Source organism: Bos taurus, chromosome 18 (assembly GCF_002263795.3).
Source record: "Bos taurus isolate L1 Dominette 01449 registration number 42190680 breed Hereford chromosome 18, ARS-UCD2.0, whole genome shotgun sequence".
NCBI lineage: Eukaryota > Metazoa > Chordata > Mammalia > Artiodactyla > Bovidae > Bos > Bos taurus.
The window spans coordinates 32701088-32718071 of record NC_037345.1 but is presented as its reverse complement, the minus strand read 5'-3'; the positions used below and the strand labels follow the sequence as shown (position 1 = coordinate 32718071).

At 40.9% G+C, this 16984-nt stretch overlaps 1 protein-coding gene across 4 annotated transcripts in view; it reads left to right on the top strand.

The window, feature by feature from the left end:
- The window catches only part of CDH11 (cadherin 11), a 154142-nt gene that overhangs the window by 118959 nt on the left and 18199 nt on the right, over positions 1-16984 (top strand). For all 4 annotated transcript variants that reach the window (XM_005218747.5, XM_005218749.5, XM_059877024.1 and 1 more), the window contains exons 8-11: positions 4816-5069; positions 13679-13815; positions 14844-14977; positions 15207-15324. In XM_005218747.5, coding sequence (XP_005218804.1) covers positions 4816-5069; positions 13679-13815; positions 14844-14977; positions 15207-15324 — 643 coding nt within the window. The remainder of the gene's footprint in view (positions 1-4815; positions 5070-13678; positions 13816-14843; positions 14978-15206; positions 15325-16984) is intronic.

The following is a 16984-nucleotide window of genomic DNA, read 5'->3' as shown; positions in this document are numbered from 1 at the left end:
TGATGATGAATGGTATAGTTTCTGAAGCCTAATCACCAGCCACAAGGGGCTGGGATAATCACTCCCTCTGGTTTCTCCTCTGGAAAAGTAGCTGTGTGAATTGGCCTGTAGCATAGAGCTGTCAACTTGCTTTGTTAATTAATATGACTATCCCTCCTGCCTGACACTGACATACAAGCAGTGACATCAACGATTCCTGCCCGTATCCTTGGCTGTTCAAATAATTGGGTAGTTGGTTATGCTAAGGTTGTCACCTGTTTTCAGTGTATTCAGGGTATGAACACACACTGTGTCTCTAAAATCTGAAACATTTAAGTCACCCCATGGGACTAACACATTGCAAATGAGCTCTCTGCATATGATTAATTTGCACATTTCCCCCCAATTCAATGTGTTTATTTCAGGCAAAGGAATAATCTTCCATAAAGCACTGATGTTTAGGTTGAAAACAGTAGGATGTTCTTTCATTTGTAAAAGAACATTTCCTTAAACTTATAGCATAAAGTTCTAACTGTCCAGGAGGAAAAAAAAATATTGAGAGGTGAATTTAATAGAGTAAATTGATGGAAGCATTATATATTATTTAATAATATAAAAAGATGTCGAGAGACCCACCAAACTATTTTTGCCTTTTAAAAATATTCTCTAATATAGTTGTTTTTTTTTTCACTTGTTTCTTAATTCATTCAACTTATTTTTCTACCAAGAGTGATTGAGTTTTTATTATTTGTCAGGCAGGCCCTTTGTGAGAGGCTGGACATCTAAAATTGAAGAAACAGAGTTCTGGTCACAGGGAGATCAGAATTTAACAGGACAGTTAAGCAAAAAAGACAATTAAAATAGAGAGGGTGTTTCTGACCCTTGAGATTTTTAACAGGACAGAGACTTCTTTGATGTAGGGGGCAGTTCTGTGCATTGTATGGTGTTTAGCAACATCCTGATCTCTCCTTACTTGATGTCAGAAAGCACACACCCAGCCCCACCAGCTGTGATGATAAAATATAGCTCCAGACAAAGCCTAATATTCCCTGGGGTGAGGTACGGCAAAATCACTTCCTGGTTGAGAAGCAACTGTGATAACACGTGATAGTGTCTATGAATATGGGTCATGGATGACCACTTACAGGGAGCAGTTCTAGAGCTACGTCTTCATAGGTGAGTAGGAATTTATCAAGTGGATAAGGAGAGAAGGGTCAGAGAACACTAGTGCCTGAAGGACTGGTCTTGATGAAAACAGGACACATTTAAGAAACTTGAGTGAGTTCAGTCTTGAGGGTTTTGAGATGGATACAGTGGGACCAGTTGAAAAAATCTTGCTAGAATTCAAGAGAGAAATTACAAAGACTGGAAGAAGGCAGAAGAGATAAACGTAAAGAATTTAAGAGTTACTTAGGAGTTACTCATGTATTGAATGGGCTTCCCTGGTGGCTTAGACGGTGAAGAATCTGCCTGCAGTGCAGGAGACCCCGGGTTCAATGCCTAGGTTGGGAAGTTCCACTAGAGAAGGGAAAGGCTACCCACTCCAGTATTCTTGCCTGGAGAATTTCATGGACAGAAAAGAAGCCTGAAGGGCTCTAGCCTATGGGGTCACAAAGAGTTGGACCTGAGTGACTAACACTTTCACTTTCTTGTACTGAATAGCTTAGAAAATAATAAATATTTCTTGAATACCCTGTGTGAGACAGAGTAAGTGTCAGGCTTATAAAAGAGAGAGAGAAACGGAGGAGCTGCCTTCAGCATATTGAGATGATCTCTGTGTGACTAGCTGAAGAAGAACCAGTGCAAAGTAAAAATGAGACCTGTAGGTGGCTTGGTGGACTTAGAAAAATCCGATGCTGCAACAGCTTTGACTGAATGGGATTCCCAGTTATCACTGAGAGATCTCTTCATGGTCTCTGAGGTATTCGCTTTCAAACAAATAAACTCCTTGTAAAGCAGTGAGAGAGCAGCATTAGAAGGCATTTTAAATATTTTTAAAATAACAATTTTAATAAAGCCACTTTTATGCCTGATTATGGCTTCCCCAGTGGCTCAGTGGTTAAAAAAAAAACAGAGTGCCTACAATGCAGAAGCCACAGGAGACGTGGGTTCAATCCTGGGTTTGGAAGATCCCCTGGAGGAGGAATGGAAACCCTCTCCAGTATTCTTGCCTGGAGAATCCCCTGGACAAAGGAATCTGGTAGTCTACAGTCCATGGGGTCACAGAGTCAGACACAACTGAAGTGACTTAGCATGCACTCATGCATGCCTGATTATTTCTTTATGTTCTCTGTCCACGTATATATAGATGTGGATGTGTAACATTTAACACAGTTGCAGTCATTGAGTAATCAGATGTGTTAACTTAATAGCACATCATAAATGTCTTACATGCTGTTATATAATATACATAATCATTTTTAATGACTACATAACATCCCATCCTATTGATGGACCATTATTTCCTTAATAAAATCTCACAGTTGGATTTGGTGTTTTGTGTGTATGTTTCCCAGGATTAAATATAACCCCTCAATGATGTCTAAACAACATCATGCATTTTTGAATACTGTGTGTTTTGGTTTTATGTTGAATTAATCCCTCAGGCAGGATTTTTAGAGGTGGGATTAGTAAACTCGGGAGTATTGAGATTTTTATGGCTTATGTAGTATGTTGCTTCATATAGCTTCATTTCAACTACTCATAACATGGATAGGGAAACTACCTTAAATCTCTTTTGGAAGGAGGCAGGGAATAAATTAGAGGCAGATGCTTAAATGTTGTCCATCCATCAACTCTGCTTTCCTTTCAGCCACAGTGATTGGTGCATACTATCACTTGGTATAGTCATTCCTGGGTGCTGGGGAGGCAGAGGTCAGCAAAGATCAACGCAGCTGCGTATAGTTCTTTGGGATGCTCCTCACCCAGCAGGGGTGGGGGACAAGGGACTGCAGATGGGCAATTAAGGGGCCAGACCAATCTGTCTGGGGGAGATGGGGAGGATTTCATAAGCCTGGGATGACCACCAGACGACAGTAAAGTTTCACCAAACTAGAAAGGGCATTCCAGACAAGCATTTGCAAAGATCTGGGGAGAATTGCTCTAGATTCAGCAGGTACCAGTCAAACTATACTATACCAACTTTAACATTAACAAGGTTTTCCAGTGGAAACAGTGCTCTGGGTCCTTAGGCGTGTACCTAAGTCAAGTTCAAAACATTCTGTTACCAGGTGAATCGATAGATTACCTGAGAGAAGAAAATTTCTTCTTGCCTGGTCTCAGAACTATCATATTCAGGTTTTTGATTTTGTCTAATAATCACAGAGATTTTTGAAGGATTGCAGCAGTCTCACACCTTCAGCCTATAAATACCCTTCCTTCCTGCTGTTCAGTAACCCAGTGAAGGACAAAGAGACTGCTGGGGAACCTGGAACAGCTGGGGACAGATTTTGCTTCAAGAAAAGGGAGTGTTCTCTGAATCTGGCGAGAAAAGTTTCAAGGGTGTTGAATGCTTCTAACCTTCCTGAAACTGGAACCATCCTCAGTTAGAATTCTGTAGAATTAGGTTAGGACTAAGCCCTATGATTACATGCCCATTCAAAATAAAACTAGGCGGATGATAGCAACATGGCAGGCAGATGCTAGCCTTAAAAGACCCAACTCTTTGCAAACATTTGGGAGTTCAGCATCATTCAGAGTGCTAATTAGAAAGTTCGGTTTCCGGGCAGGAAGGCTTGTTTCTCCTCTGTGATTTTACTTTGCACCCGTTGCTGACTGATTCACAGAACCACCCCTCCTTCAGAATGTGGGAGTGCTTACTATCAGTTTCTTAATAATGACAGCCATTCAAATGTTACTTCATTTTTTTTTCACATGTGTGTAAAACCTATATTATTTATAATTGTTTTTCTCTCAATGGACTTCTGTACAAATATACATTCTTGTAACTGGGAAGTACTCACACTGTCCTATATCACTTGCCATAAATAGGAAGTAACCTAAAAAATGAATTCAGTCCAAACAAAGTGATGTCATTCCATTCTAGCTAGAGAGTTCTATCGTAATCTTTCAAAAGGGAGATTAGGAAGCATAACAGGTATGTTAAAAATTAGTACTGAGTAGGAAGCATAACAGGTATGTTAAAAATTAGTACTGAGATGTCCTTGATGTGTTTGAGAATGAAAGAATTGGAAAAAGGATAATAGTATCAGTAATGAGGATAATGTCATTCAAAAAACCCACCCACTCAAATTACCCATAAACCATGTTAAGTTGGTCCGTAATCTGTTAAGTCAGATTATGGACCACTGCTGGTAAGGTTTCTAGACTTTGAGAAATGCTCTGTGGTCAAAAAGTTTAAAAATGAGACTGTTAATATGATTAAGCCAGAGTGTGTATGGGTAGAGGGGAGAGTCATCTAACAAGACATTGCTTTTTTCTCTAAAATTCATTGAGTATTTTTATTACCAAGATTCTTAGTACTTTTCAGAATGGGCTACAACATTTATTTTTGTAATGTTTTAATTCCTTTCCTTAAGTGATTTTAGTGACTGAATTGGGAAGCCTTAGTGTGTTCAGATAATGTGGTTCATTTTAGATGATGGGGTCCTTCGGAGTCTGCCGTGCTCCTAGAATTACCCATTAAACACATTCCAAGTTTTAACAATTGATTTGTCTGATTTTCTGACCAAATGGCTCAGGTAATTGGATATTGAATAGACACTGATTTTCTCTCTTTGAACAACTATTCACGCTGCCCTATAAAAACAATCAGGTCTTTCTTTTCCATTATTCTTTCAAGGAATTGGTTGTCAATCTTCTCTTCTTTTTTGCCAGCCTGTAGATTTTGAAACCAAAAGAGCATACAGCTTGAAGGTAGAGGCAGCCAACGTGCACATTGACCCAAAGTTCATCAGCAATGGGCCTTTCAAGGACACCGTGACAGTCAAGATTGCAGTAGAAGATGCTGATGAGCCCCCTATGTTCTTGGCCCCAAGTTATATCCACGAAGTCCAAGAAAATGCAGCCCCTGGCACTGTGGTGGGGAGAGTGCATGCCAAAGACCCTGATGCTGCCAACAGCCCAATAAGGTACAGATAAACTTATTTTTAAAGTCTGGATGGGGAATTCTAGAGGCAAGAGGTTTTAGGAAAGCCCTACAGGAGCCACATCCTTCAGTCTCAAGAAGGGTCCAAGATATCATTCAATGTAAACAAGATGAAGACTTAGGAGACATGAAAATTCTACTCCAGTTATTTGGATAGACTCATTCAGGCTCCATAATTTCTGGAGCAGATTTCCTGGTTATACTAGGTGATATAACCCTTATCTTCACCTGTCTGTCTCAGAGAATTGTGGTGAAGTATAAATAATGGTTGTAAAATAATAACTGTAATTCTAATTTATTGAATACCTTTCTATGTTCCCGTTACTTCACTAAGGGGAATCAGATACATAAATTAATTTATCCTGTCAACATTATTTTATAGGAATTATTATTCCTTAAGCTGAGACAAAAACAGTGTTCTGCAGGACAAAGTGACTTAACCAAAGAACCCAGACAGTGATCAGGGGGCTCAGAAAGCAAGCCCTGTCTATCTAACTGCTGAACATTTTGAAGAGACAATAAAGTGACCCTCAAATTTAAAGTGCTTTTCTTATCATGAATACATTTTTGTGACTTAGAAAAGAAAACTAGAAAACAGAACCCTGCCTCCCCTGTCTCCCCAACCTGAGCTAATAACCAATGAGACTGATGATGAAGATGAGACAGTGTTGAGAAAGAAGCTGACCAGAAGGAAGCTTGAGTTATACAGTCAAGGCATGTCTATATAGGGCAGGAATGGAAAGTTGTCTGAAACCTGCCCTGGATTCTAGCAGGTGTTTGTACTTCCGTGGCCACTCCCCTAATTCTGTTCTTGCTTAGATTCCTTCCTCTGCCTGCTCATGGTCTCCCTACCCCCAGACTACCACCTACCTTTCCATCATCCTGTAGCAAGATCCAAACATCATATCGTGCTTCAGTTAAACAACAACAACAAAAAAGTCACTGATCAAATTGTTTCTCATTGTCTCATAGTCCAAAATAATGTCAAGTCTCTCACTCAGCTTAAGCTCTTCTTCAAGCCCCACCCCTCAGTTACTGCTGGTCTCTCTGCTTTCTTCCTCTCCCTTCTCACCAGACTCTCAGTTGCAGCTAGACTAGGCTATTTCCTCTCCTTTTCTAGTTCCTGACTTTTGTATGTTCTTCCTCCTGGTTGGAGCTCTCTCCCTCATCCTTTCCAGCTTACAACATGGTACTCATTTTTCCCATCTCCACTTAGGTGTCATGTCCTCTAGGAGTTCTCCTAGGCACCCTAAGATAGATCGGATGCAGCTTCTACCTCACAGCTCTTACCATGCTGCATCGCAGTGACAGCTTACACTGTGTTGCCATTGGCATACTCAAAGAGGGCCAGGGATATGTCTGTCTAGGTCATGGGTTGATAAGTTACAGCCCACAGAACAAGCCACCGTCTGCATTTTGAGGAACCTCTATACTGCTTTCCATAACAGCTGTATCTTGAACAGATACCTGAACTCCCATATTCACTGCAGTGTTATTCATGATAGACAGGCTATGGAAGTAATCTAAATTTCCATCGACAGATGAATGGACAAAGAAATCATGATATATCTATATAATAGAATATTATTTAGCCTGAAGAAAGAAAATTCTGCCAATGGTGATAACATATGTGTATTTTGGGGATAAACTCCAGTACTTTGGCCACCTCATGCGAAGAGTTGACTCATTGGAAAAGACTGATGCTGGGAGGGATTGGGGGCAAGAGGAGAAGGGGATGACAGAGGATGAGATGGCTGGATGGCATCACTGACTTGATGGACGTGAGTTTGGGTGAACTCCAGGAGTTGGTGATGGACAGGGAGGCCTGGCGTGCTCCAATTCATGGGGTTGCAAAGAGTCGGACACGACTGAGCGACTGATTTGATCTGATCTGATGCTAAATGATGAATAAATACTATGCTAAATGACAAAGGTCTATATAGTCAAAGCTTTGGTTTTTCCAGTAGTCCTGTATGGATGTGAGAGCAGGACCATAAAGAAGGCTGAATGCTGAAGAATTGATGCTTTCAAATTGTGGTGCTGGAGAAGTCTTGAGAGTCCCTTGGACAGCAAGATCAAACCAGTCAGTCCTAAAGGAAATCAACCCTGAATATTCATTGGAAGGACTGATGCTGAAGCTGAAGCTCCAATACTTTGGCCATCTGATGCAAATAAATGACTCACTGAAAAAGACCCTGACGCTGGGAAAGATTGAAGGCAAAAGGAGGAGGTGGCAGAGGATGAGATGGTTAGATTGCATTACTAACTCAATGGACATGAGTTTGAGAAAACTCCAGGAGATAGTGAAGGATAAGGAAGCCTGGCATGCTGCAGTCCATGGGGTAGCCAAGAGTTGAACATAATTTAGCAACTAAACAACAACAACAACTGCTAAATGAAATAAGCTGGACTCAGAAAGACATAAGATATAGCATGTTACTCCTATGTGGCATCTAAAAAAGTCTAATTGATAGAAACAGAGTAGAACAGTGGTTGCCAGGATCTAGAGAATAGGGGAAATGGGGGGGATATTGACCAGCATGGTAACTATAGTTAATAATAATGTATTGTGGACTTGACATTTACAAAGAGAGTAGATCTTAAGTGTTCTTGCCCCCACACACAGGCACAAACACACACAAGAATAGTAACTATTCGAGGAGGCAATGAATATGTTAATTAGTTTGATCATGGTAATCATTACACAAGGTATACTTATTTTGAAACATCATGTTGTTAGACATTAAATACAGATTTTTTTTTTATTATTAATCATATCTCAATAAAGCTGGGAAGAAAAGTAAATATATCTGAATATGAAAAAAAAAATCACAGACAGTGGAGTTTTTCTATTTATACCAAAAAAAAAAAAAATGCTGACAGAGCAGAAGGAAGTCCAAATGTAAATGTTGTTCAGTTGCCTTTAAGTCTTTAAAGGCAGACAGTTTTTAAAGGCAGAGAAACGAAGACAGTTTTCTTGGCTCCAGACAACCCTGCGCTAAGTTATAGAAGTTAATCCTCAAACAACCTTGAGACAGTGATCACTTTAGGATCCAATAGATGGAAATACTGGAGCTCAAAGTACTGACGTGAATTGCTCAAAGTTACATGACCAGTCAGTATTGGAGACTGGATTTTAATCCGTATCTGCCTTGGGTGGTTTACTCTGGCTGAGCAGGCACTAATGGAAAGATTTCCCAGGAAAGTTTGAGTACTGTGCTCTGTATGCAAGAAGATACATTACGTAACGACTGGAAAAGGTCAGTGTTCATTCCAATCCCAAAGAAAGGCAATGCCAAAGAATGCTCAAACTACCGCACAATTGCACTCATCTCACATGCTAGTAAAGTAATGCTCAAAATTCTCCAAGCAAGGCTTCAGTAATATATGAACCGTGAACTTCCTGATGTTCAAGCTGGTTTTAGAAAAGGAAGAGGAACCAGAGATCAAATTGCCAACATCTGCTGGATCATGGAAAAAGCAAGAGAGTTCCAGAAAAACATCTATTTCTGCTTTATTGACTATGCCAAAGCCTTTGACTGTGTGGATCACAATAAACTGTGGGAAAATCTGAAAGAGATGGGAATACCAGACCACCTGACCTGCCTCTTGAGAAATCTGTATGCAGGTCAGGAAGCAACAGTTAGAACTGGACATGGAACAACAGATTGGTTCCAAATAGGAAAAGGAGTATGTCAAGCCTGTATATTATCACCCTGCTTATTTAACTTATATGCAGAGTACATCATGAGAAACGCTGGACTGGAAGAGGCACAAGCTGGAATCAAGATTGCCGGGAGAAATATCAATAACCTCAGATATGCAGATGATACCACCCTTATGGTAGAAAGTGAAGAGGAACTAAAAAGCCTCTTGATGAAAGTAAAAGTGGAGAGTGAAAAAGTTGGCTTAAAGCTCAACATTCAGAGAACGAAGATCATGGCATCCGGTCCCACCACTTCATAGGAAATAGATGGGGAAACAGTGGAAACAGTGTCAGACTTTACTTTTTTGGGCTCCAAAATCACTGCAGATGGTGACTGCAGCCATGAAATTAAAAGACGCTTACTCCTTGGAAGGAAAGTTATGACCAACCTAGATAGCATATTGAAAAGCAGAGATGTTACTTTGCCAACAAAGGTCCGTCTAGTCAAGGCTATGGTTTTTCCAGTGGTCATGTATGGATGTGAGAGTTGGACTGTGAAGAAGGCTGAGCGCCGAAGAATTGATGCTTTTGAGCTGTGGTGTTGGAGAAGACTCTTGAGAGTCCCTTGGACTGCAAGGAGATCCAACCAGTCCATTCTGAAGGAGATCAGCCCTGGGATTTCTTTGGAAGGAATGATGCTCAAGCTGAAACTCCAGTACTTTGGCCACCTCACGCGAAGAGTTGACTCATTGGAAAAGACCCTGATGCTGGGAGGGATTGGGGGCAGGAGGAGAAGGGGACAACAGAGGATGAGATGGCTGGATGGCATCACTGACTTGATGGACGTGAGTCTCAGTGAACTCCGGGAGTTGGTGTTGGACAGGGAGGCCTGGGGTGCTGCAATTCATGGGGTTGCAAAAAGTCGGACACGACTGAGTGACTGATCTGATCTGAGGAGCTTGATAGCACCTTTAAACTACTCAAAAATTTTCATGGTGTTAATTTAAAACTAATTAGCTCTGCCCTAGGATATTGAGGTACATTAGCAGCATTTTCGGAGAAGGCAATGGCATCCCACTCCAGTACTTTTGCCTGGAAAATCCCATGGACAGAGGAGCCTGGTAGGCTGCAGTCCATGGGGTCGCTAAGAGTCAGGCACGACTGAGCGACTTCACTTTCACTTTTCACTTTCATGCATTGGAAAAGGAAATGGCAACCCACTCCAGTGTTCTTGCCTGGAGAATCCCAGGGATGGGGGAGCCTGGTGGGCTACAGGGTCGCACAGAGTTGGACACACCTGAAGCGACTTAGCAGCAGTAGCATTTTAGAAGTGGTGACGTAAAAACACATGAACAACCGCTCATTTCCTTGGCACCTCATTATTTCTGGGGATCCACATCTGTGATTGGTTATTTGGGTCATATTTTCATTTGAATGAAATGAATGAATGAAGGCATTGTTCATGTCTATAATTATCCAAAGATGCTCATTACTGCCCTTGAACCAACTTCCCTCAACCACTCAGGTCCTAGTTGTTAGAACTACCAAACAGTTCATAGAAAAACTTTTAAAGTTTTTTATTCGGTAAGCTTTCTAGCCAGACTGCCTACTTTCCTGAGTGCTTATTTTTACCTTTAAGGGCATTTGTGTCCTTGGACATACAGGTAGGGCCTTATAGTGTCACCCAAACTCTTAGCTGCTTAGAAATTTTTGCAAATCTTTCTTCTCAGACTCTGTAGCATTAGAGACCCTTTCTTTACCATTGCCTTCCTAAAATATTCTTTCGTCTTAGCTTCATTGCCAGTAACCTCTTCATGCCTCAGACATACGTGGTGTCTTTGCTAGTTTTCCATCCCAGCCCAGTCACTGGGGACTCCCTGAGACTCAACCTTTGACCTCAGGTTTTCTTTCTCCCTGTGTCCATTTATTTATAGTTTCATTCCATTCTGCTGTTTAAATTGAGTTAATGCTCCAGATTTTCTACCTCTAGACTGATCTTTCTCCCTGACTCTAATTCTGTACTTTTTCTGCTATCTGCTGTGCATTTTTACCCACTTCCTTTTCCCTTCCCTCGCTCATTCATTAGAAAGATATTTTTGAGCCTATGCTTCTTGTGACATACTTTAAAAAGAAGACGAAGAAGAAGATCAGCTCTTCTCGTAACTTTGTGAAACCTATGATAGACTTGAATCTTTCCTCTCTGGCATGGCAGCGTAGCCCTAGTAGAATTTAAGTCTCTCCTTCCTGCTAAGTTGACTTTGTTTTAGTATTTCCCAGTGCCTCCCTCTCTGTGACACTCATGCTAAAAATTCTCTAGGACTCTCCCAGCTTCCCACAGATCCCCAAATATCAACTCAATCTTACTGGTTCTGTCTTTATCACATGGCCTTTCATTCCCTCTGTCACTCCTACACCGAACTCTCTTATCACCTCATATTCCTTAAAAAGTACATCAACTCCTTAAGTTTCCACTGCTCCTGCCCCCACTCTCACTAGCTCAGCCCACCTTGCCCCCCGTATCGTGTTCATCATCCTGATGGTCTGATTCAGTCTGTTTTTCCTCTGATCGAAAGCCCTTCGTGATTTTTTCACTGGATGAAAGTCATACTCTGTAGACTGACATTCGAGAGCTTCCATGGTCTACCCAGTGCGCATTAGCGGTGACAACAGCAAAAATCATAGCAGCTGTATTTGTTGTTCTGTTGACTCTGTGAGGCACTGGGTTGTACATCTTCAACATCTGTTGTTTCATGTCATCCTCACAGAAGACCTGAGAGTTGGGAACTATTAATATTCTAGTTTAAATGATAAGTAAGCTGAGATTTAAAGAACTTAAGTGGCTTCTCCAATATCACTTGATGTATATACAGTGGGGACATGAACTTGTACCTAGGACTTTACAAAACCAAAATCCATGTGCTCCACTTGTATAGAATAACACTTTGTTAATTATCTTTCTTCCCATGAGCCTGTCTTGTCATGTCAAGTAGATAGTAAACTCCCTGGAGTCAGGGAAAATATGTTATTTTTTTCTCTTTTTTTCACATAGAGCTCTACTTAGGGTTCAGTCAGCTCAATCACTGAGCTTCTACTGACATTTATGAGGTGTGTGGTAGTTTATCTTCTGTTTTATCACCGGGGAAGGGGACTCATCATTCCATTCCCATAGGGAGCTGTGAAGTCAACGGTATCATGGATGAGCTCATGTTTTATGTTTTATGAAGTGCTGCTCCATACTTATTTCCTCTTTCTTGGAAATAACATGATCTAGAAGTGGAAGATCCAGGTTCTAATATTGGCTCCCCAGAAACCAGGAGATAGGTCATTTGCAAATCCCATCATTTATAAATTGAAGAGATTAAACTCTGTGACACCCAGGGTATTTGCTATCTCTTTGTAATATTATTTGGTTGTATGGCTCTCAGTGAATGCCTTTAGACATATGTACAGCTGGCCGTCTTTAGCCATGGATTCTGCATTGATGGGTTCCATATTGATGGATTCAATCAACTGCAGATCCAAAATATTTTGCAGGAAAAAAGCCCAGAAAGGTTCCAAAAAGCATAACTTGATTTGTGGAACACCAGCAACTACTTACATAGCATTTACATTATATTAAGTATTTTAGTAATCCAGAGATAATTTAAAGTGTACAGGAAGATATGTGTTGGTTATATGCACATATTACACCATTTTATATAAGAGACTTGAGCATCCATGGGTTTTGGTATCCTCAGGGATCCTGGATCCAGTCCCCCATGGAAGTCAATGGACAACTGTCAACACTTATTAGAGCCGCGTCTCTAGTACATTGGGAGAAGGCAATGGCACCCCACTCCAGTACTGTTGCCTGGAAAATCCCATGGATGGAGGAGCCTGGTAGGCTGTAGTCCATGGGGTCACTAAGAGTTGGACATGACTGAGTGACTTCACTTTCACTTTCCACTTTCATGCATTGGAGAAAGAAATGGCAACCCACTACAGTGTTCTTGCCTGGAGAATCCCATGGATGGAGAAGCCTGGTGGGCTGCAGTCCATGGGGTTGCACAGAGTTGGACGAGACTGAAGCGACTTAGCAGCTTAGCAGCTCTAGTACATTATCCTGGGCAAGTTATTTTACCTTACTACACCTCAGTAAAGACCATTCCTCTTGACCATATTCTACCTCACCTTGCCCTGTAATATTCTAGAAATTACTCTGTCTTATTTTAGAAAAAAGCAAATTTTCTAGTGGACTGGAGTAGCTGAAACCTTCCAACTATGGTGTTAGGCTTAGTAGGGGGTCATTAAAGTGTGGGGAGGATGCTCTACAAATGAATGGCCAAGCCTGCTTTACATATTTCACAAAGGAATTCAGAACCAAGCTACCTGGAGAACCGCTAAAACCAAATACATTGAATACATTTACTCAAACTGTAGTTATCATTTTCCTTTAAGTATGGAGAAAACTGATTTTTTTCTAGACTGTGAATGATCTTTGATGATAACTTTAGGTAAACTTAAAAGTATTTAATATTTCATATGCAAAAATCTGGCAGAAGTTCCATACACTTGTGACTATTTGAGTAGTTTGGGAGCAAGGTAAACCCGCTTCCCAAATGCAGGTTCATAAATATTCAGATGGTGGATGATTGTAGTAAATATGAAGAAATATGCAGCCTGTTATTCCATTTCTCAATCAAATATGCAGCATGTTATTCTGTTTCTCAATCAAATATGCTAAACAGCTCTTTCATTCATTGTCCTGAATAAAGAATTCCAATGTGGCAAAATGATTTCTATAAAAGATTCATGTACGGAGTTTGAAAAGTAAATTTGATTAAAAAGAAAATCTAGCTCAAGCAAGTCATTGAAAAAGTTGCTTTAAATATAGCATGGAGAAAATATTCCAATATTAAGCTGCTTGGAATATCTCAGTCTAATTGCCTCACTTGCATTCTGCTTAGGTATTCAATCGATCGTCATACTGACCTGGACAGGTTTTTCACTATTAATCCAGAGGATGGTTTTATTAAAACTACAAAACCTTTGGATAGAGAAGAAACTGCCTGGCTCAACATATCAGTTTTTGCAGCAGAAATCCGTAAGTATTATCCTAAGGGTTTTGATTCTACTTTGCCAAATAGTATTCCTTCAGACTCTCTATATTCTGGAAAATAGTAGATAGCTGAGATAGAACAAGCTTTTTTTTTTTTTTTTCCAGTCAAATATATTTTTCAATCTTTAAAATTTATTTTTGGTCATCTATCTAGAAAGACATGTAAGCAAATAGAGTTGTTTTCATTTTCTTTGGCAGAACTGGGTACAGGCTTGGCACATGAGCTGATAGCCTGTAGCAGCTTGAAACTCTTCACCACCACCAAAAGATTCCCCACTTTATCCTCAGTTTTGTTTAAACCCAGAGCAGCAGAATCCTTAGAGCCAAGATTTATGGGTTTTTGTTTACCTATGGGGGCTTCCCTGGTAGCTTAGATTGTAAAGAATCTGTCTGCAGTGCAGGAGACCCAGGATCGATCCCTGGGTCAGGAAGATTCCCTGGAAAAGGGAATGGCAACCCACTCCAGTATTCTTTCCTGACAGTTTCATGAACAAGGAGCCTGGCGGCTACAGTCCATGGGGTCGCAAAGAGTCGAGGACCAGAGATTCTCAAACTTGATCATGCAGTGGATTATCATGAAGGGCTTGTTGTAACAAAGATCTCTGGACCCCACCCTCAGAGCTTCTAACTCAGGTCTTGGGTTGGGTTTGAGAATTTTCATTTCTAACAAATTCCCATATCGTTTGATGCTGTCCTGGAACCCTCCTTTGAGAACTGCTGTTGTTGGACTACACTCTGGGGAGCCAGGCTACACTATAAGCCTTTGGAATTAAACCTCAGCAGAAAGGGAAAAGTGGTGTTATTTCCTACCGGTCTAATGATAGCCTTTATTCTAGGACATCACCCGCACGTTGGACTTGGCATGCTTTGGGGTTTAGGTGACTTTAGTGCCAACAGTGCATTTGCCTGCAGGGCCTGAGTGAAGCTGGAGCTCACTCTTTCCTGAGAGTAACCTTGGAGCAACATGGATTCTTCCCTTGCACATGTTTACCATCTGAATTCTCTCCTTCCAGACAACCGGCATCAGGAAGCCAAAGTCCCTGTGGCCATTAGGGTCCTTGACGTTAATGACAATGCTCCCAAGTTTGCTGCCCCCTATGAAGGCTTCATCTGTGAGAGTGACCAGACCAAGCCACATTCCAACCAGGTAATGCTGCCCTGCCCTGGCTAGGAGCAATCATTTAGGACCAGAGTTTGCTTTTGAGAGCATCCCTTGGAGAAACTTCCCAACTGCCCAAGAAGGCTTCAGAGCCCTGGTTTAGCTCAGGAGCTAAGTTCTCTAATTAAAATCAGGCTTCTTAGCCAGACAGGAATTTTTAAATAAATGATGTGTCAATGTTAGCATGATTTATTTATGGGCCACCTTTCTCTTTCAGCCAATTGTTACAATTAGTGCAGATGACAAGGATGACACAGCCAATGGACCAAGATTTATCTTCAGCCTACCCCCTGAAATCATTCACAATCCAAATTTCACAGTCAGAGACAACAGAGGTTCGTACCAAGGTTCCTGTGTGTTCAGAGAAGTAGAAATGGAAAACAAATGGCTTTTGTATTGCAGAGCACAAGTATTTCCCCCTAATCTTAATAATGCCTTTCTGTTGAAGAACAAACAAGAAATAATAACGCCACCTTTATTTTGAGACATGGGCTCATTTGGTGCATAGGAATAAGTGAGTCTATTTTTATTTTACTCTTTGTTGTTGTTGTTGGCTTTGATATTCATGAAGTGCTGAGGAAACCAAGCGGGGATGCTTACAGGGTCAATATGCAAACAACTTCATTTATTTTTTTTAAGAGGTTGATAAACCCTTTGGGGACAGTATGGCTTTATGAATATTGATATCAAGAAAAGCATTAAAAGAGATTAGTTCAACTTTGTAAGGCAATGTAATCTTTCAGCTGTCTTTCCCTTTCCAGCACAGTTTTATTGTAGTATGGTTGGGTACAGAGCTTGATACCTAAAGGTGGCTGTAGAATTATTGCCTGAAGGGCATTAGTATCTCTGCTGTAAACATGGCAAGATTTGATGTGATTTCTACTTCTTATTTCATTAGTCAAGGAGATTCTAGACTTGCAAATTGTTTGCAGTAGTTGTTTTTCGACGTTGTTGTGTAGGCCCAAACAGTTCAGTCCCTAGACAAAGCTGGCAGCAGAGCCAAGATCAAAAAATAAGTTTCTTGACTCCTCTCCAGACTATTTTCATCTGCACCTGCTCCTATAAGCCTGTGACAATGCAAGTGTAAAAACAGGAAGACAAATGCTGTGATTCAATATAGGAATAAAAGAAGGACATGTGGTCCTTCTTCACACCTTTTCATTAGATACATGCTAGCTATGTGGGAGGTTATATATTGATTTCTTGGTGACTGAGATCAGGCTTATAGCTTCTTCAATTAAACTAATTATTATTACTTTCCCCATCACCGTTATCAGTGTTATCAATATTATAAATACCAGTTAGTATGTTCTAGGGGCTTCCCCAGTGACTCGGGGATAAGGAATCTATCTGTAATGCAGGAAATGTAGGCTCGTTCCCTGGGTCGAGAAGACACTCTGGATGGGGAGATGGCAACTCACTGTAGTGTTCTTGCCTGGGAAATCCCCTGGACAAAGGGGCCTGGTGGGCTACAGTCCATGGGGTCGCAAAGAGCCGGACATGACTTAGTGACTAAACAACCATCACGACAAACTATGTTCTAAACACCATGCCAAGATCCTTCCTGCACTCTGTTAAATTTTCTCAACAGTAAGAATTAGTATCATTCCCATTTTGAAGATGAGGAAAATGAGGGACAGGCCATTAAGTAAGTCAGCCACGTGGGAGCGAGACCTAGATTTTAAACCTGGACTTTCAGAAGGCTAGAGGTGACAGCTTGAACCATTGTGCCCTCCTGGGTAAATTATTAAAGCAGAGAAGTGCTTCCCATGCTCCTTGGATTTGAAGGGATATGGTACTTTATTATTACTTCTGGGGCTGATTTGAGCATTTCATTATGATCCTTATATCTGTGTATTCATATAATCCCCAGTTTATATCTGAGGTCTCACTCCTGGATGTATTCCTGGCAACATCCCTATTTATCACTGGACACCTCCTGAAACAGCTGGTGTTTCTAGGCTTTTCTTATTGTGCCAACTTCACCTCCATCAC